This window comes from Arachis hypogaea, chromosome 14 (genome assembly GCF_003086295.3).
Source record: "Arachis hypogaea cultivar Tifrunner chromosome 14, arahy.Tifrunner.gnm2.J5K5, whole genome shotgun sequence".
In the NCBI taxonomy this organism is placed as follows: Eukaryota; Viridiplantae; Streptophyta; class Magnoliopsida; order Fabales; family Fabaceae; genus Arachis; species Arachis hypogaea.
Window position 1 is genome coordinate 48,868,120 of NC_092049.1, and position 17,907 is coordinate 48,886,026.

Consider the following 17,907-nt stretch of genomic DNA (forward strand, 5'->3'; position numbering starts at 1 on the left):
CACACCAGGGAACAAAAAGCTTGAGCAAAAATTTCCCTCAAACTTTAGCTCAAACTTTTGGGAGAAAAGCTTGAGCCAACGTTTGCCTCAAACTTTTTGGCAAACGTTGGCATCACAAATCAACACCCTGGAGAGAAAAAGTTTGCACCAACGTTTGCCTCAAACTTTTTGGCAAACGTTGGCGCCATGAGTGTGCATAAGGGGGCCAACGTTTGAGCAAAAGTTTGACCCCAAACTTTAGCTCAAACATTGTTAGCAGCAAGAATGGGGTTGCTGATGTAAAAAGTTTGAGTAAAAATTTGCCTCAAACTTTTACTCAAACTTTTACCCAAGCTTTTATAATTCCCAACCCGGTTCACTTCGGTTCTCTCTCCAACTCCAAGAGCAATCAACCAAAAGCAGCTGGCAATACTCTTCTACGCTTCCACTTGACAGGTTCAGCAGCTGGCACATTTTGTAAGGCGGGCTCGGGACCAGACAATACAAACCCTTCCTGCTCCTGTCTATATCTTCGTATTTATTTAAGATTTTGACAGTTATTCCTGCATATGTAATAAAAATCATTTTTGAATGACGTTTTAGTTTTAAAAGACAGCCTTTTATCGTCAGCTATAGCTATAAAAACCCATGCATAGCTATCTTAAACTCCCTGGTTGCAATGCGGTAGCTTTCTACGGGGGTCTATTACCAATCAACATAAAAATTCGCGTCAACTTCGGGAGATTGAGCTTCAGTACCTCCTTTAATTTAATTAATTTAATGAACACTACAGGCCTAACTTATTATTCGATATAATGAGAAGCACCTTTATTGAACTAGAACCCTTATCCCCCAACGGATCTACCCAGTAATGTGTGATGAGTTCCGACCTCGAAGGCCCATTCGTCGTACGGAATGAGTATGACTTGGCTACAAGGGAAAGAAAGCGCCCAAGAGATCTAGCTTCTTGGAGGACCGGTTGCTAGCCCCATCATCATCCCGAGCTTTTCCTAAGGCGGGATTGGCGGTCCCATGCCCATATTGAGAAAGGACGAGCCCTATGAACTAGCTCTTCCGTGTCCGCCGAACTGTACGATGGAGGGCTTTCCCCATTCGAGTATTGAATTTTCCCAACCGGGTGAGCACCGTTAATGTCTCTAGTAGATAGACTCTACAAGGAACCTGGCTCAGAGGAAGAAGGACATTAGTTTGAAGTCTCGAGTCTCTATCCCCTCTCTAGTGCTGCTTACAAGGACCGGTTTCCCTACTACCGTGTAATGGCGATATCTGCCTCGAAAGCCTCGGCTTGCTTCGTCTCCTAGTGGTGCTTTCCCGTGGAGCGACCGTGAGTCAGGTGGAGTAGCCCTATTCCACTCCATCTACCTCCCGAGACAATAATCCACCAATAGATTTTTTTGTCGAGGTAAGGTAGAGGATAAGAGGTTTCCTAGGCTGTGCTGAGAGAGGGTTGTAGCTTTATTGTTGGTTTACCTTTCCATGGCAGGGTTAGTGGGAGTGAGTTGGATACTTCTGCGGGCCACCAAGCAGCACAAGAATCCCGAAGCCGTTAATCCTTTGTTTCCCGCCAATTCCCTCACCCCGTTCCACTCCTTCAACGCCGCCGCCGCGGGCTTCGGTTTCGCTTCCTCCGGTGGTGCTTTATCTTCATTCCCATGAGGTCGCGGTACCCTATCGCCGAGATCTTGTGCAGCGCCGGGAAGTCGGAGGCTTCCACGACCATGGCGCCGATGTTCATGACGTCGTGGAACCTCCCCGACGACCGGAGAATCTGGACGGCGCTGAAGCAGGGTGTTCTGGCGGCGTCGGGGTCGGCGGGAGAGGAGAGGATGTTGCCGATGAGGAACCTGACGGTGCCGATTAGGCGGAAGGTGCCGACGGCGTAGATGGCGACGGAGATTCCGGAGGTATCGCTGGCGAGGAACTTGTCGTTCCAGGTAGGGTTGTGGCCGCCAACGTTGTCAACTCGGGTTCGGAGCTTGGTGGAGGGGTCGATCCATGTGAGGGCGTAGGTTTGGAGCCTCTGCCGTGGAGACGAAGGTGGCTGCAGTCCTTGTGCTGAGATCAAGTTGATCTCCAATACTTGCTCCTGCATCTTCGCCGGCGACGCCATTCTCTCTCTCTAGAACCCTACCGCACCGCCGTCTTTCATTCTTTCTTCTTCAATCTCCGGCAAGATCGACGGGCGTGATGAACCAAGAAAGAATCAACGGTTCTGATTCCGGCGGAGGGAAGAGGTGCCTGATGATGTTGAGAGAAAAGGAATGTTATCGTTCGAGCGCAAGCACTAAGTAAGTAAACTACCTTATGTTTTTGATTTAACAATTGGGATACAGGTTTCACCGTACTTATAATCCATCTTTCATTATATGCTAATTTCTGTCTTTGAGTTGAGTTTATAGTATAGCGAAGCTCAGCTGCTGAGGATAGACTATCAGTCTTGTTTGCTATAGCTTGAATCCGTGATTGACCTATATCTAATAAATTGTTTGCTAGCTTGACTCCAGAACTAGTAGAAGGAAGAAAGCGATGATCGGTCTATCCCATTAAGTACCATTAAGCGTAATCCCGTTAGCCAATGAAAGGACTACTTTTCTTGGCCCAGGGCATGCCTTTACTCCAACAGCGGCGAGGACACAGAGCTAAGCGAGAGACGAGAAATGCGATAAAACTGCTTCTGCTAACAGTCCTCTATTTTCTGTATCGGCCGGCATCTTCTTTCTCAACCAGTCCTATGGCACTTATTGGATGGTCTCCTTTTTGTAAAGGAGTTTGGACTTTACAATGTTCTTACGGGGTAGTTTCCCGCTGCATCGGTCGGTCAAAGATCACCCCTAATTTTATTCAAAAGCTTGCGGTTGGCATGGCTGTGTGAGGTGCTCGTCGATCTCTCCGAACCGGTATACCCAAAGCCACTGACCAATCCCTGAGGGAGACGTCGAAACAACATCTTTGAGCCCAATAGTCTCCCCTTGCCTTATCCAGCAAATAGGGGCTATTGTCCAGCTCGAGCCGTACAATGCGAAATCGCATTGACGATTCCTTTCATTTCGCACAACAGACCCTTGATGGGACGGCCCTTCTCCAGGAGAAGGAGGAATTACATTATCCCCCGTCTCGGAGGACGAGCCCGGCTGTGTGGAATAGGTAGGCGTCGGCTGGTTCACGCTGGACGCCGAACCATCCCCCGAAACCATAGAAAGGATTACACCTCCTTCGTTCGAAACTACTGGACAAATAATTGAAAGCAATAGTAAGCCCGTATAAATCCTAAAAGAACCAAGATACAAGGCGACCAGAAAATAAAGGCACGTATCGATAACCAAGACAAGTCCCCTTCCATAACGTCTAGTTAATGAGACCCCAAAAAAACCCCGGAGCGCACAACAAAAAAACAAGACTATCCCATAAAGGGGGATAGTCATTAGACTGCTGCTTTGTTCTGATCCAAAATAGAGCAACCGTCCTACAAAAGCACCAACTACGGAACCAAAAATTGGAATTAGTGGAGACATGACAGAAACCGTTCAAAAAGAGCTCTGCTCCCAACCAAAAAGGGGAGACTTGTTTGTTGTCAATCGCCGGTTGGGTTTACCAACCAAGAAAGAATTGGGAAAGACAAGATGCACAAAGGAAACTTAACTGGGAAGAGTCGCGAGAGCTTCCACGCGCGTGTCGCGCCGCTATATGCTGTCCCCTACCCAGGAGCTAGGCTCGGCCCATACAGTACCAGGGAGGAAGCCGATAGCATTAGGAAGGAGAATTATCAGCACTTTACACAGAGAAAGCATGATGAACAATTAGCTGCTGGTAAACAGTCCCATGCCAGCTATCACACATCTCACTTTACGCAGAGTCAGCGCGAAGAAAGGCAGATCAACTTCCTTTCTCTTACTTACGACATTTTCATTTCTAGTTAGAGGAGCAGACCACTCTAACTTACTTTATCTTAGATAGAGCTATGATAAATGTAAAACTCACCCACTGAAGAACTAATGTGAGCTCGGGAGGAAATGTGCCTCGTACTTTGCTACAACGATCTTTGTATGTACGGGTATTGATAATGGAAGAGACTAGATCAAATAGGGCAATTCGTAATGCTCTCTTCCTTCCTGTCCTAACCTAAATAAGGCTTGTCATCCCTTACCTATGCTCATCGGGTGGCATTCTTCTTAGTTCTGAGGTATCTAATGCTGTCTTTCCAGATGGATTATTACTTATATAATAAATTAGTAATTATAATTGTTGCTACTACGGTATATAATACTATTCTTATGTATGGACAGTCCAGGAACGAGACCTTCACCTAACCCTCAGAAGGTTGGCTCGTTGTTAACAAGCAAATGCGAAGGAAAAGGCTTCAATCTCACATTTCGATGTCACTGCTGAATGAATGTGGTTGCTTGAAAGGAAAATTTCACATATGGAAGAGATAGGATTCACTCACAGGAAGAAAGCGGCGAACTCCAGAGAGAGGGGAGGCGCCCTCAACCTCTTAATCAAGCCGGAAGTGAGGGGCCAAAAAGCATTGATTTCCAGGTCTATTATACGTTATTTCACCGATGCAAGTGCCGAGTTGTTTCGAGTCTCAGAATCCGATCCTCGCTCAGCTCCAGCTGAAAATGTCTGATATGTAGTCCCATTTTCCGGTAGAAATGATGGGTTGAGTCGGTAAACTGTCATGTAAAGAAAGGAGAAAGTGTATAAATAGATGAAGATTTAAGTTTCTAGAGAGCTTTCTTTTCGGTTTTGGATTTTGCAGTTTGTAGAGAGCTCACTTTTACATTTTGGCATTGTTGTTATAATTCAAGAGAATTTGGGGAGGAGAATTGATCTCTCTTCCTCCTTGTTCTTACTTGATTACTCTTTACTTTTCTTGCTTCGGATCTTGGGTGGAGAATTGAAGAAATTCTGTTTCAATCTCACCTTGGGATCTTGTTTAATTTTACTGCACAATTGAATTTCAGTTTCTGATAATTGCTTCTTCTTCTACTTTCTCTGCAATTTACATTTCCTTTGCAATTGCTCTTGTTGGATCTAGGAAGGCATTGAGATCTAGACTTGGTTATCTAGTCTCTTGAGTCCTGAGATCTAGATTCCCATTTTCGATTCTCTGTTTAATGCTTTTCAAGCCCATTTACAATTCCGTTTTAGATCTGATTCAATTCAAGTTATCTTCTACTCTTTTGTTTGTTGAATTTTACTTTTCCTTGTTTAATTTATGCAAATCCAATTCCCAATTCCCTTTACAATTCAAGCCATTTACATTTCTTGCACTTTAAGATTCTACAATTTACATTTCTTGCGTTCTAAGTTTCGGCCATTTAATTTCTTGCTCTTTAAGATTCAGCACTTTGAATTTCAGTTCTCTTTAATTTCATGCAAATTGCCCATTCCCTTTACTTTCCATGCAATTTAAATTCTGCAAATCACAAATCTCTCAACCAAATCTTGATTCGCTTGACTAAATCAACCACTAAACTAAAATTGATCAATCCTTCAATCCCTGTGGGATCGACCTCACTCACGTGAGTTTTATTACTTGATGCGACCCGGTGCACTTGCCGGTGAGTTTTGTGTCGGATCGTTTTCCGCACATCAAGTTTTTGAAAAACTTGATGTGCGGAAAACGATCCGACACAAAACTCACCGGCAAGTGCACCGGGTCGCATCAAGTAATAAAACTCACGTGAGTGAGGTCGATCCCACAGGGATTGATGGATCAAGCAACTTTAGTGGGTGATTAGTTTAGTCAAGCTAACATTGATGTGAATTGTGTGAAATTGTAACCAACAGGAAGTAAAGGACAATGAATTTAAAGTTGCAGAATGTAAATTGGCAAGTAACTTTAAGAGCAAGAAATGTAAATTGCAAGAATCTTAAATTGCAAGAAAAGTAAAATTGCATTAAATGTAAAGGGGAGTGGGTGCTGGAAATTTAAGAGAGAAATAGATCAAAGCTTAGAGAAAATTAAACTTGCAGGAAAAGTAAATCAGATCATGAACAGAAATGTAAAATGCAGAGCACTTGCAGAAGAATTAAATTGCTTGAATGTAAATTGAATTCAGTGAGAACATTAAGCAATGAGAACCAAAGATCAAAATCAAGCTCAATGTAAATTAAATTGTAAAATTGCAGCAAAGGAACTTGTAGTAGAGGAGAAATTAAAATTGCAGAAGAAGAAAACAGAGAGAATTCTCAAGGTGAGATTGAAACAGAATTTCTTCAATTCTCAACCCAAGATTTAAAACAAAAAGAAAAACTAAAGAGAGAGAGTTCTGTATTCCTAATGCTCCCTAGTGGAGCTCGCCTCTCTAATAAAATGAAACAGATGCCTATTTATAGGCATTTTTACAAAATAAAAATGAAATTCAAAACAAATTACAATTAAAATGAAATTTCTATTCTAACAATCTCTTGTGCCTTTGAGTGGTGTCAATTGGACCCTTGCTCTTGATGGAATTAGGTTGACAAAAGCCTCTGTTGATTGCTCTTGGAGTTGGAGAGAAACCCATTGTGAACCGGGCCATGAATCATAAAAGTTTGAGTAAAAGTTTGAGTAAAAGTTTGAGGCAAACTTTTACTCAAACTTTTTATACCAGCTGCCCTTATTTGCTGCTACCAACGTTTGGGCTAAAGTTTGAGGTCAAACTTTTAGCCAAACGTTGGGCCTTCTTGCATGCATGTTGGGGTACTACTTTGTCTGCTTGTCAACGTTGCAAATTTCATGCCCACTATAGACTATTATATATGGTTAGAAAGCTCTGAATGTCAGCTTTCTAACCCAATTAGAATCACTTCAATTGGACATCTACAACTCAAGTTATGCTCATTTGAAGAGGACAAGGTCGCTGGCTTTGGTGTGCAGCGTTTGAGGTAAAGTTTGCCTCAAACGTGGTCAAAACGCCAGTTCTGGAGGCTCAAACGTATTGTCCACCCCATACTATTATACATTGTTGGAAAGCCCTAAATGTCTACTTTCCAATTCCGTTGAAAGCGCATCATTTGGAGCTCCATAGCTCGAGTTATACTCCGTCGAAGGTGCAGAGGTCAGTTGGCCTCACTGCAGGTTGCCACCATGTTCGTTTATGCACATTGCGGGGCAGTTTTCTCACTCAGTTTTAGTGTCCACCATGCAGTGCCATATATGCTTGGAAAGCTCTTGATTCCTACTTTCCATTGCTTTTTGAATCACCTCATTTGGAGCTCTGTAGCTCAAGTTATTCTTGTTGGAAGTATACCCCTTGTATGCATGTGTGGCGCCAACGTTTGCCAAAAAGCTTGAGGCAAACGTTGGCGCAAGCTTTTGCTCCCTCCAGGGTGTAGTCAAGCTCCTCCAAAAGTTTGAGCTAAAGTTTGAGGCAAACTTTAGCTCAAGCTTTTTTCCTCTCTTGCTCTTTGTTTTGAGCCACACTTTTCTTCCTTTGGGCCACGCTTCTCTTCCTTGATTTGGTCATGGGTCACGCTTTTAGAAGCGTGGCCTAAGCCTCCAAAGTGTGCTCCAACTTCAAAGTGTGCCCAAAATTCCTCTTTTCTTCTTTTTAGCTTATTTTGTGCTCTTTTTGCTTCTTTTTCTTCTTATTTCCTACAAAGTTTATCAAATCAAAAGATCAAAGAAATATACCATTTAAGCACCAAAGAATGCAATATTTAAGCACTAATCATAAATTTCTTGTATGAAAAAGCATAGAAAAACATGACATGGTGACATGTCATCACCAATCATCAACTGTCAACAAAATATCCTCGTTGGAGCACATAGAGATTGTTAATCAAAACACAGGAAGAAGGTTCACAGTGAGAGGAGATAAGCTGAGGCACTATGATCATCAACCACCCTAATAGAGAATTGATGTCAAGCTAGTGACACTAAAAGAGTGCTCCATGGGAGGCAGCCCATGATTTAATACTCTTGCCTTTATTTTAATATCAATAATTAATGGTTCTTCTAGCATGAATTTGAGCTTTCATGGGTAGATTTGATGGCTGCATACATCATTTTAAGGCATATGTCTGACTCGTAAGTTTGGTTTTCCTCAAGGCACTCTAAAATGGCTTTCCAAGTATGATGATCATATAACCATCTTAGGATATATACTTATTCAGTTTATTGAAGTATATAGCCAAACATTAAGTTTGGTGTTCTACATGTGCTATAAGTTTCAAGAAAATCACAAATGCTCTAAGACTCAAATTCATGAAAAGATAAACCATGTCTTGCATCATTTTGTGAATTTATTTTGTTAAAGTAGAAAATAAAATGTTCCCTGAAATGAATAAACTAACAGCGACAAAAATCAAAATTTCACATGAATTACTTGTTGTAAAACAAGTCTGGTGTCCACCAAAACTGTGTGTACTTACATGTAGCATAGTTAGTTATTTATATATGAGGAACATGTAGCCAAAATTTTTAATTTTCTTCATAAAGTCATTAATGTTCACTTGCTGTCCGCCACCTCTTTGAACTTAAATTTTGTTGTTTTGCTAGGGTGGATAAGTATGAAGAGGAGAAGATTGTGAGAAGTGACAAGACCATGCTGTATGGTTAATTACAAGAGTGAATAGCATTCCACAGGTGCTTAAAAATGGATTATTGGGAAGCACACATCTGCACAATGGTGGAGAAGGACTCATCACCTAGAAAACCGAACCCATGTGCTCAATGAAGAGGCGATCCTTGGCCTTACCCAACTCCATAAGCACATCATTCATTCCCTTATTCTCAACAACATCTTCACCCTTCATTTCAATATGACCGAACCTCCAACTCCTTGTTTTTCCTTAATAACTCATGTCCTTGCTACAAATTGGCCAGTAACACTTCCTATGCTCACACACCTGTGCCTTTTTCAATACTCTTTCCAAACAATTTACAGCATTCTTCTTTCAACCAAAAACATCACACGGTGCCTATATTTTTCTTTCCTTTCCTCCTGAACCATGCTCTAACCAAAAGATATTATTTGTCATCCCTTCCCCACTCAAATGGCTTCGACAAGTTCCAGAAGAAGAAAAGAAAAATAACCAGTTGAAGCTGAACCACCCACTTATGATAATAGGAGATTTAAACCTCAGTTTCATGAATCACAATATCATGGGTGGATGGAGGAGAAAAAAATAATCCAAGAGGTCAGATTTAGAGTGAAGGATGGTGAGTATCCTATAATGAGGGAAATCATTGAGAAGAGAAGATGGGAACTCCTCTGTGAACCCCTCACAGACATAAGTGCAACTATGGTATGGGAGTTCTATGCTAATGCAGTGAGACAAAGCAAAAATGAAATCCCCTAGAAAAGTTTTGTTAGGGGAGTGGAAGTGGACTTCAATCCGTCTACAATCATGCGAGTTTTACAAAAATTAAGAGCAATACCTTTCAGAGAACCCAGTTTTGATAAAAGAACAAATGGTGAGAACGATCCTGATGAGCTCATAAATGATATATGCCTAGGTGGCAAAGATTGGGTAAGAGATTCAAACAGGGAGCCATGCCACTTAAAGAGGATGGATCTCTTACCTGAGGCCAAAGGTTGGTACGAAATAGTGAGGAGATCAATCCTCCCCACTGGAAACCCCTTGGAAGTTACTATAAGAAGAGGAATCAGGGTACACTGCATACTCAAAGGAGGAGAAATAAATGCCCCTCAACTAATTGCAGACAGCATCCAAGAGATGGCTGAAAGTAGCAGCAAGTCAGCCAAGCTTGCCCACCCAAGTACCATATTGCGTTTGTGCAATAGAGCAGGGGTGCTTTTTGAAGATTCAGATACAGATTGGGTGCAAGATGGAAGAGCAATCACCAGGCAGAGAATAAAAGGTTCCACTGATGATCAGAGTGAGAGAAGACCTTAGAGAAGAAGAAGGGGACCACAAATAGAAGAAGGACAAGCTTCTGGACCACAAAGGGAAGAGATCCAAGCCTCTAGCACAATGAATTTAAGCCAAATTCAGAGTTCAATTGAAGAAATGTCTTGGCAATATATGAGGGCACAGGAACAACAATAAGAGCAATACTTGAGGGATTGGGAGTAGCAAGAGAATTGGCAGCTGAAGATGATGGAGAAATAAGAAAATTTCCAGCTCATGATGAAGGATCAGAATAGAGAATTCCAAGTGAGAACTTTGGATCGACAAAGGGAACAATCTGCGCACTTCCAAGAATTATTTGATAAATCGTTCCAACAACAAGCCAAGCAAGAGGCGTACATCTAAAATCTCTATCAATGGAAGAACACATTCCACACAACTGAAGAGCATAGGTATCTAGACTGAATAGAGTCTCACATAGAGACTCAGGCAAAGCTAAACTACATGGTTTACGGCATGCCAGTGATCAACCGAGAGATCAAACCATTTGTTGAGTGTCATGAATCAGTCAACCATCAAAATAAAAGAGTTAAGAGAAATATAGACAGAATGGAGCAAAGGTTGAAGGAAGCTGGACTATGGGATCGGATAGACCAATCTTGGGATTGAAGATGCCCTTCTGAGGAACAAAAAAAAACAAGAAAGAAGAAGAAGCAGGAGCCAAAGAAGAAAGGAGAGTCCAGCAAAGGAAAAGAGCACAAAAAATTAAAGGTGGTGGAGTTCCTTTCGTAACCTTAGTCAATAAGGAAGATGCATATCTGAAAAATGATATGCCTTCCAAGTTTTCATGTGTTGCACATTTATGATTAAGCTTATATGTTCTGTACCTTTAGGTTTCGTTGTCTTTTGATTTTAAAATGTTTATTCAGCATAGTTTTCTTATGGCTTAACAATAATGATGCTTGATATTTCACAACACTATACTCTTGGAAAATTGCTTGCACTAAAATTTTCAAAAATGCATCAAAGAACAGTTCTTTGAAAGGAAGGATTGAGGAATCAAAAATTTGTTTTGAGGCAAGCAAAAGATTAAGAGAAGTGGTGGTTCTAGTTGTATGATTGTGTATTGAGGTTGCATGTTTATGAAAACTTGCATGGGAGCTCATAGGCAGGAAATAAAGTTCAAAGAAGTATTTTAGAGATTCTCAAACATTTGTTGATCTAAGAAGTAGCAACAAAAGAAAGTAAAAGAAACAGAAAAACAAAAGAATATGGCAAAAGGCTCTGAACATCAATTACTAGGAAGAAAAAGAACGAAATAGGAACTCAAAGAGTTACTATCCTAGTTAAATGCTTGTGGTAGAATTGTGTCAAAGAGAGAGGTTTGAGCAAGTAAATTCTCAGGGGTGCTTCAACACCTAATACCTTAAAACCAACTGGTTTGGGAGTATTGATTGAAAGCTTATCTAAAGAGCCGCTTTGAGACATGACACTTAGAGTTAAGGCCAAAACACAAAAACCATGAGCTGCTTCAAGGTGATCACCTATAGAGAGATCTCCATGATATCAATTGAATAAAAATCCTAAGATCTAAGACTTCCAAGATGTAGGGACTAGTAAGCACTGAAGCCATTACATGACCATATAATTTGGAGTTCACCCCACTATCACTTAATCACTTCACTCACAGAGAATTATAAGTTATTCTTCAATCCATCCCGATTAAAAGAACCTTTGTGCATAATTCTTTTCTTGCTTGGGGACAAGTGGTGCACTAAATTGTGATCTCAACGGTGCCAAAAACTTGGTGCACGCATGTTCATAATCTCAATTCTTTTTCTCAACTCCGTACAACTAACCAACAAGTGCACTGGGTCGTCCAAGTAATAAACCTTACGTGAGTAAGGGTCGATCCCACGGAGATTGTCAGCTTGAAGCAAGCTATGGTCATCTTGTAACTCTCAGTCAGGTAGATTCAAATGGTTATGAGGTTTTGATAATTAAAAGATAAATAAAACATAAAATAAGATAGAGATACTTATGTAATTCATTAGTGAGAATTTCAGATAAGCGTATGGAGATGCTTTGTTCCTTCTGAATCTCTGCTTTCCTACTGCCTTCATTCAATCATTCATACTCCTTTCCATGGCAAGCTGTATGTTGGGGGATCACCGTTGTTAATGGCTACCGTCTGTCCTCTCAGTGAAAATGGTCAAAATGCGTTGTCACTGCACGGCTAATCATCTGTCGGTTCTCACTCATGTTGGAATAGGATCCATTGATCCTTTTGCGTCTGTCACTACGCCCAACACTCGCGAGTTTGAAGCTCGTCACAATCATCCCATCCCAGATCCTACTCAGAATACCACAGACAAGGTTTAGACTTTTCGGATTTCAAGAATGCTGCCAACTGATTCTAGCTTATACCACGAAGACTCCGGTGTTTCGGAATGGAGGCTAAGAGATAAACACTTAAGCTATTGCAAATAGAACAGAAGTGGTTGTCAGGAATGCGTTCATAGGTGAGAATGATGATGAGTGTCACGGATCATCACATTCATCAGGTTGAAGTGCGATTGAATATCTTGGAATAAGAATAAGCTTGAATTGAATAGAAAAAAATAGTACTTTGCATTAATTCATGAGAAACAGCAGAGCTCCACACCTTAATCTATGGGGTGTAGAAACTCCACCATTGAAAATAGATAAGTGATAATGGTGTTCATTGGCTTTGGCCCCAGAGGGGGAACCAGAATGACCAAGACGTCGAATACAATAGTAAAAAGTCCTACTTATACTAAACTAGTTACTAGGGTTTACAGAGATAAGTAAATGATGCGGATATCCACTTCCGGAGCCCACTTGGTGTGTGCTTGGGCTGAGCATTGAGCTTTACACGTGTAGAGACTTCTCTTGGAGTTAAACGCCAGGTTCCAGCCTGTTTGTGGCGTTTAACTCTGGTTTGTAACATGTTTCTGGTGTTTAACTTCAGAATAGGGCAGGAAGTTGGCGTTTGAACGCCAGTTTGCGTCGTCAAAACTCGAGCAAAGTGTGGACTATTATATATTGCTGGAAAGCCCTAGATGTCTACTTTCCAATGCAATTGAGAGCACCCCAATTGGTATTTCGAGTGCAGGGAGGTCAGAATCTAATAGCATCTGCAGTCCTTTTTCAGCCTCTGAATCAGATTTTTGCTCAGGTCCCTCAATTTCAGCCAGAAAATACCTGAAATCACAGAAAAATACACAAACTCATAGTAAAGTCCAGAACTGTGAATTTTGCATAAAAAATAATAAAAACATAGTAAAAACTAATTAAATTATACTAAAAACTACCTAAAAATAATTCCAAAAAGCGTATAAATTATCCGCTCATCACAACACCAAACTTAAATTTTTGCTTGTCCCTAAGCAACTGAAAATCAAGTAGGATAAAAAGAAGAGAATATACTATAAATTCCAAAATATCAATGAAACTTAGTTCCAATTAGATGAGTGGGACTAGTAGCTTTTTGTCTCTGAACAGTTTTGGCATCTCACTTTATCCTTTGAAGTTCAGAATGATTGGCATCTATAGGAACTCAGAATTTAGATAGTGTTATTGATTCTCCTAGTTCAGTATGTTGATTCTTGAACACAGCTACTTTATGAGTCTTGGCCATGGCCCTAAGCACTTTGTTTTCCAGTATTACCACTGGATACATAAATGCCATAGACACATAACTGGGTGAACCTTTTCAGATTGTGACTCAGCTTTGCTAGAGTCCCCAATTAGAGGTGTCCAGGGTTCATAAGCACATTCTTTTTTCTTTGGATCACGACTTTAACTGCTCAGTCTCAAGCTTTTGGCTTGACACCTTCACGCCACAAGCACATGGTTAGCAACAGCTTGGTTTAGCCGCTTAGGCCAGGATTTTATTCCTTTGGGCCCTCATATCCATTAATGCTCAAAGCCTTGGATCCTTTTTACTCTTTCCTTTTAGTTTAAAGGGTTACTGGCTTTTTGCTCTTGCCTTTTGGTTTAAAGAGTTCTTGGCTTTTTCTGCTTGCTTTTTCTTTTTCTTTCTTTTTTTCTTTATTTTCGCCATTTTGTATTCTCTTTTTTTGCAAGCTTTTGCTTTTTTCACTGCTTTTTCTTGCTTCAATAATCAATTTTATGATTTTTTAGATTATCAAATAACATTTCTCCTTTTTCATCATTCTTTCAAGAGCCAACAATTTTATCATTCATAAACAACAAATTCAAAAGACATATGCACTGTTGAAGCATTCATTCAGAAAGCAAAAAGTATTGTCACCACATCAAAATAATTGAACTAACTTCAAGGATAAATTCGAAATCATGTACTTCTTGTTGTTTTGTGATTAAAAACATTTTTCATTTAAGAAAGGTGATGGATTCATAGGATATTCATAGCTTTAAGACATAGACACTTAGACACTAGTGATCATGTAATAAAGACACAAACATAAATAAACATAAAGCATAGTTTTCGAAAAACAAAAAAATAAGAGCAAGGAGATTAAAGAATTGGTCCACCTTAGTGATGGCGGCTAGTTCTTTCTCTTGAAGATCTTATGGAGTGCTTTAGCTCCTCAATGTCTCTTCCTTGCCTTTGTTGCTCCTCCCTCATAGCTCTTTGATCTTCTCTAATTTCATGGAGGAAGATATAATGCTCTTGGTGTTCCACCCTTAGTTGTCCCATGTTGGAACTTAATTCTCCTAGGGAGGTGTTAATTCGCTCCCAATAGTTTTGTGGAGGAAAGTGCATCCTCTGAGGCATCTCAGGGATTTCATGATGAGGAATTTTCTCATGCTCTTATTGATGTCCATAAGTGGGCTCTCTTGTTTGGTCCATCATTTTCTTAGTGATGGGCTTTTGAGATGAATCTCTCCATCTCCCATGACTCAGAGGTGAAAGCAATTGCCTTCCCTTTCTTCTTTCTAGAGGTTTCTCCGGCCTTAGGTGCCATTAGTGGTTATGGAAAAATACAAAAGCAATGCTTTTTCCATACCAAACTTAAAAGGTTTGCTCGTCCTCGAGAAAAAGAAGAAAGGAGAGAGGAGAAGAAGAAGAAAATGGAGGAGATGGAGAGGTGTGAGTGTGTCGGCCAAGGGGGGAAAGAACTGTGTATTAGTGGTTGGGTTTGGGAGGGAAGAGTGGTGAAGAGGTGATGGGGAAGAGAGATGGAGGTGATTGGTGAATGGTATTTGGGGAATAGTGTTATGAAAAAGTGTGAGGAAGAGAGAGAGTAAATTGAGTTAGGTGGGGATCCTGTGGGGTCTACAGATCCTGAGGGGTTAAGGACTTATCATACCTGCTCCATTTAGGCGTGTAAATGCCCTTAGAGTGCAATCCTGGCATTTAACGCCAGACTGCTGCTTGTTTCTGGCGTTAAACGCCATCTTTTCTCCCTTTCTTGGCGTTAAACGCCAACTTGGTGCTTGTTTCTGGCATTTAACGCCAGTCTAGTGCTTGTTTCTGGCGTTAAACGCCAAGCTGTAGCTTGTTTCTGGCATTTAACGCCAGCTTGATGCTTCTTTCTGGCGTTAAACGCTAGTCTGATGCTTCTTACTGGCGTTTAAACGCCAGTAAGCTCTTCCTCCAGGGTGAGCTATTTTTAATGCTATTTTTCATTCTACTTTGATTTTTCAGTTGTTTTTGTGACTTCACATGATCATCAACCTAAAGAAAACATAAAATAACAATGGAAAATAAATAGTTATAATTAAATAACATTGGGTTGCCTCCCAATAAGCACTTCTTTAATGTCAATAGCTTGATAGTGAGGTCTCATTGAGCCTCACAGATAATCAGAGCAGGGTTGGGGCATCTCAACACCAAACTTAGAGTTTAGTTGTGGCCTCCCAACACCAAACTTAGAGTTTGAATGTGGGGGTTTTGTTTGACTCTGTATTGAGAGAAGCTTTTCATGCCTCCTCTCCATGGTTACAGAAGGAGAACCTTGAGTCTTGAATACAAGGTAGTCTTCATTTAACTGAAGGACCAACTCTCCTCTATCAACATCAATCACAGCTTTTGCTGTGGCTAGGAAAATCTGCCAAGGATGATGGATTCATCCTCATCCTTCCCAGCGTCTAGCATTATGAAATCAGCAGGGATGTAAAGGCCTCTAACCTTCACTAGCACGTCCTCTACTAGTCCATAAGCCTTTTTCATTGATTTGTCTGCCATCTCTAGTGAGATTCTTGCAGCTTGTACCTCAAAGAGAGGGGCATGAGGTTTATCCTTGACCCCAGGTCACATAGAGCCTTTTTAAAGATCATGGTGCATATGGTACGAGGTATGAAGAATTTTCTGGGATCTAGTTTCTTCTGAGGTAATGTCTGCCTCATTAATGCATTCAGTTCATTGGTGAACAAGGGGGGTTCATCCTCCCAAGTTTCAATACCAAATAACTTGGCATTCAACTTCATGATTGCTCCTAGATATTTAGCAACTTGTTCTTCAGTGATGTCTTCATCCTCTTCATAGGAAGAATATTCATCAGAGCTCATGAATGGTAGAAGAAAGTTTAATGGAATCTCTATGGTCTCTGTATGAGCCTCAGATTCCTTTGGTTCCTCAAAGGGAAACTCCTTTCTGTCCAGAGGACGTCCCATGAGGCTTTTCTCACTGGGACTCACGTCCTCCTCACTCTCTCCAGGTTCGACCATGTTGGTCATGGTTATGGCCCTGCACTCTCTCTTAGGATTTTCTTCTATATTGCTTGGGAGAGTACTAGGAGGAGTTTCAGTAATCTTCTTACTCAGCTGACCTACCTGTGCCTCCAAATTTCTAATAGAGGACCTTGTTTCATTCATGAAACTTAGTGTGGTCTTGGATAGATCAGAGACTATGGTTGCCAGGCCAGAATGGCTCTGTTTAGAATTTTCTGTCTGTTGCTGAGAAGATGATAGAAAAGGCTTGCTATTGGTAAACCTATTTCTTCCACCATTATTATTGAAGCGTTGTTGAGGCCTCTGTTGGTCCTTCCATGAGAAATTTGGATAATTTCTCCATGAAGGATTATAGGTGTTTCCATAGGGTTTTCCCATGTAATTCACCTCTGCCATTGCAGGGTTCTCAGGATCATAAGCTTCTTCTTCAGAAAATGCTTCTTTAGTACTGTTGGATACAGCTTGCAATCCATTCAAACTTTGAGAAATCATATTGACTTGCTGAGATAATATTTTGTTCTGAGCCAATATGGCATTTAGAGTATCAATTTCAAGAAGTCCCTTCTTTTGAGGCATCCCATTTTTCACAGGACTCCTCTCAGAGGTGTACATGAACTGGTTATTTGCAACCATTTCAATGAGTTCCTGAGCTTCTGCAGGAGTTTTCAGATGAAGAGATCCTCCTGCAGAATGGTCCAATGACATTTTTGACAACTCAGATAGACCATCATAGAATATACATATGATGCTCCATTCTGGAAGCATATCAGTAGGACACCTTTTGATCAATTGCTTATATATTTCCCAAGCTTCATAGAGGGACTCACCTTCCTTCTGTCTAAAGGATTGGATTTCCACTTTAAGCTTGCTAATCTTTTGAGGTGGAAAGAATTTGGTCAGGAAATCACTAACCAGCTTTTCCCAAGAGTTCAGGCTTTCCTTAGGTTGTGAATCTAACCATGTTCTAGCTCTGTCTCTTACAGCAAAAGGGAAAAGCATAAGCCTGTAGACCTCGGGATCAACTCCATTGGTCTTGACAGTGTCACAAATTTGCAAGAATTCAGCTAAGAATTGTTGAGGATCTTCCAATGGAAGTCCATGAAACTTGCAATTCTGTTGCATTAGAGAAACTAATCGAGGCTTAAGCTCAAAGTTGTTTGCTCTAATGGCAGGAATTGAGATGCTTCTTCCATAGAAGTCAGAAGAGGGTGTAATAAAGTTACCAAGCAACTTCCTTGCATCTCCACCATTGTTTTTGGGTTCGGCCATGTCTCCTTCTTTTTCGAAAATTTCTGTCAGGTCCTCTCCAAAGGGTTGTGCTTTAGCTTCTCTTAGTTTCCTCTTAAGAGTCTTTTCAGGTTCAAGATCAGCTTCAATAAGAATGTCTTTATCCCTGTTCCTACTCATATGAAAAATAAGAGA

General features: G+C 40.8%; 1 protein-coding gene and 1 non-coding gene across 2 annotated transcripts; one reads left to right on the plus strand and one right to left on the minus strand.

Moving 5' to 3' along the window:
- Nucleotides 1-1,591: 1,591 nt before the first annotated feature.
- LOC112742584 (uncharacterized) lies at nucleotides 1,592-2,494 on the minus strand. The gene has a single exon (XM_025791824.3). It carries the CDS (start codon nucleotides 2,108-2,110, stop codon nucleotides 1,592-1,594), a length of 519 nt encoding a protein of 172 aa, XP_025647609.1. The 5' UTR covers nucleotides 2,111-2,494.
- Nucleotides 2,495-17,244: 14,750 nt separating this feature from the next.
- LOC112745994 (small nucleolar RNA R71) lies at nucleotides 17,245-17,352 on the plus strand. The gene has a single exon (XR_003173895.1). It is a non-coding gene; the product is annotated as a small nucleolar RNA R71 (small nucleolar RNA).
- The last annotated feature ends 555 nt before the right edge of the window (nucleotides 17,353-17,907 follow it).

Coding starts and splice junctions, on each gene's coding strand:
- LOC112742584 (XM_025791824.3), bottom strand. CDS start 2,110: ATGGCGTCGCCGGCGAAGATGCAGGAGCAAGTATTGGAGATCAACTTG.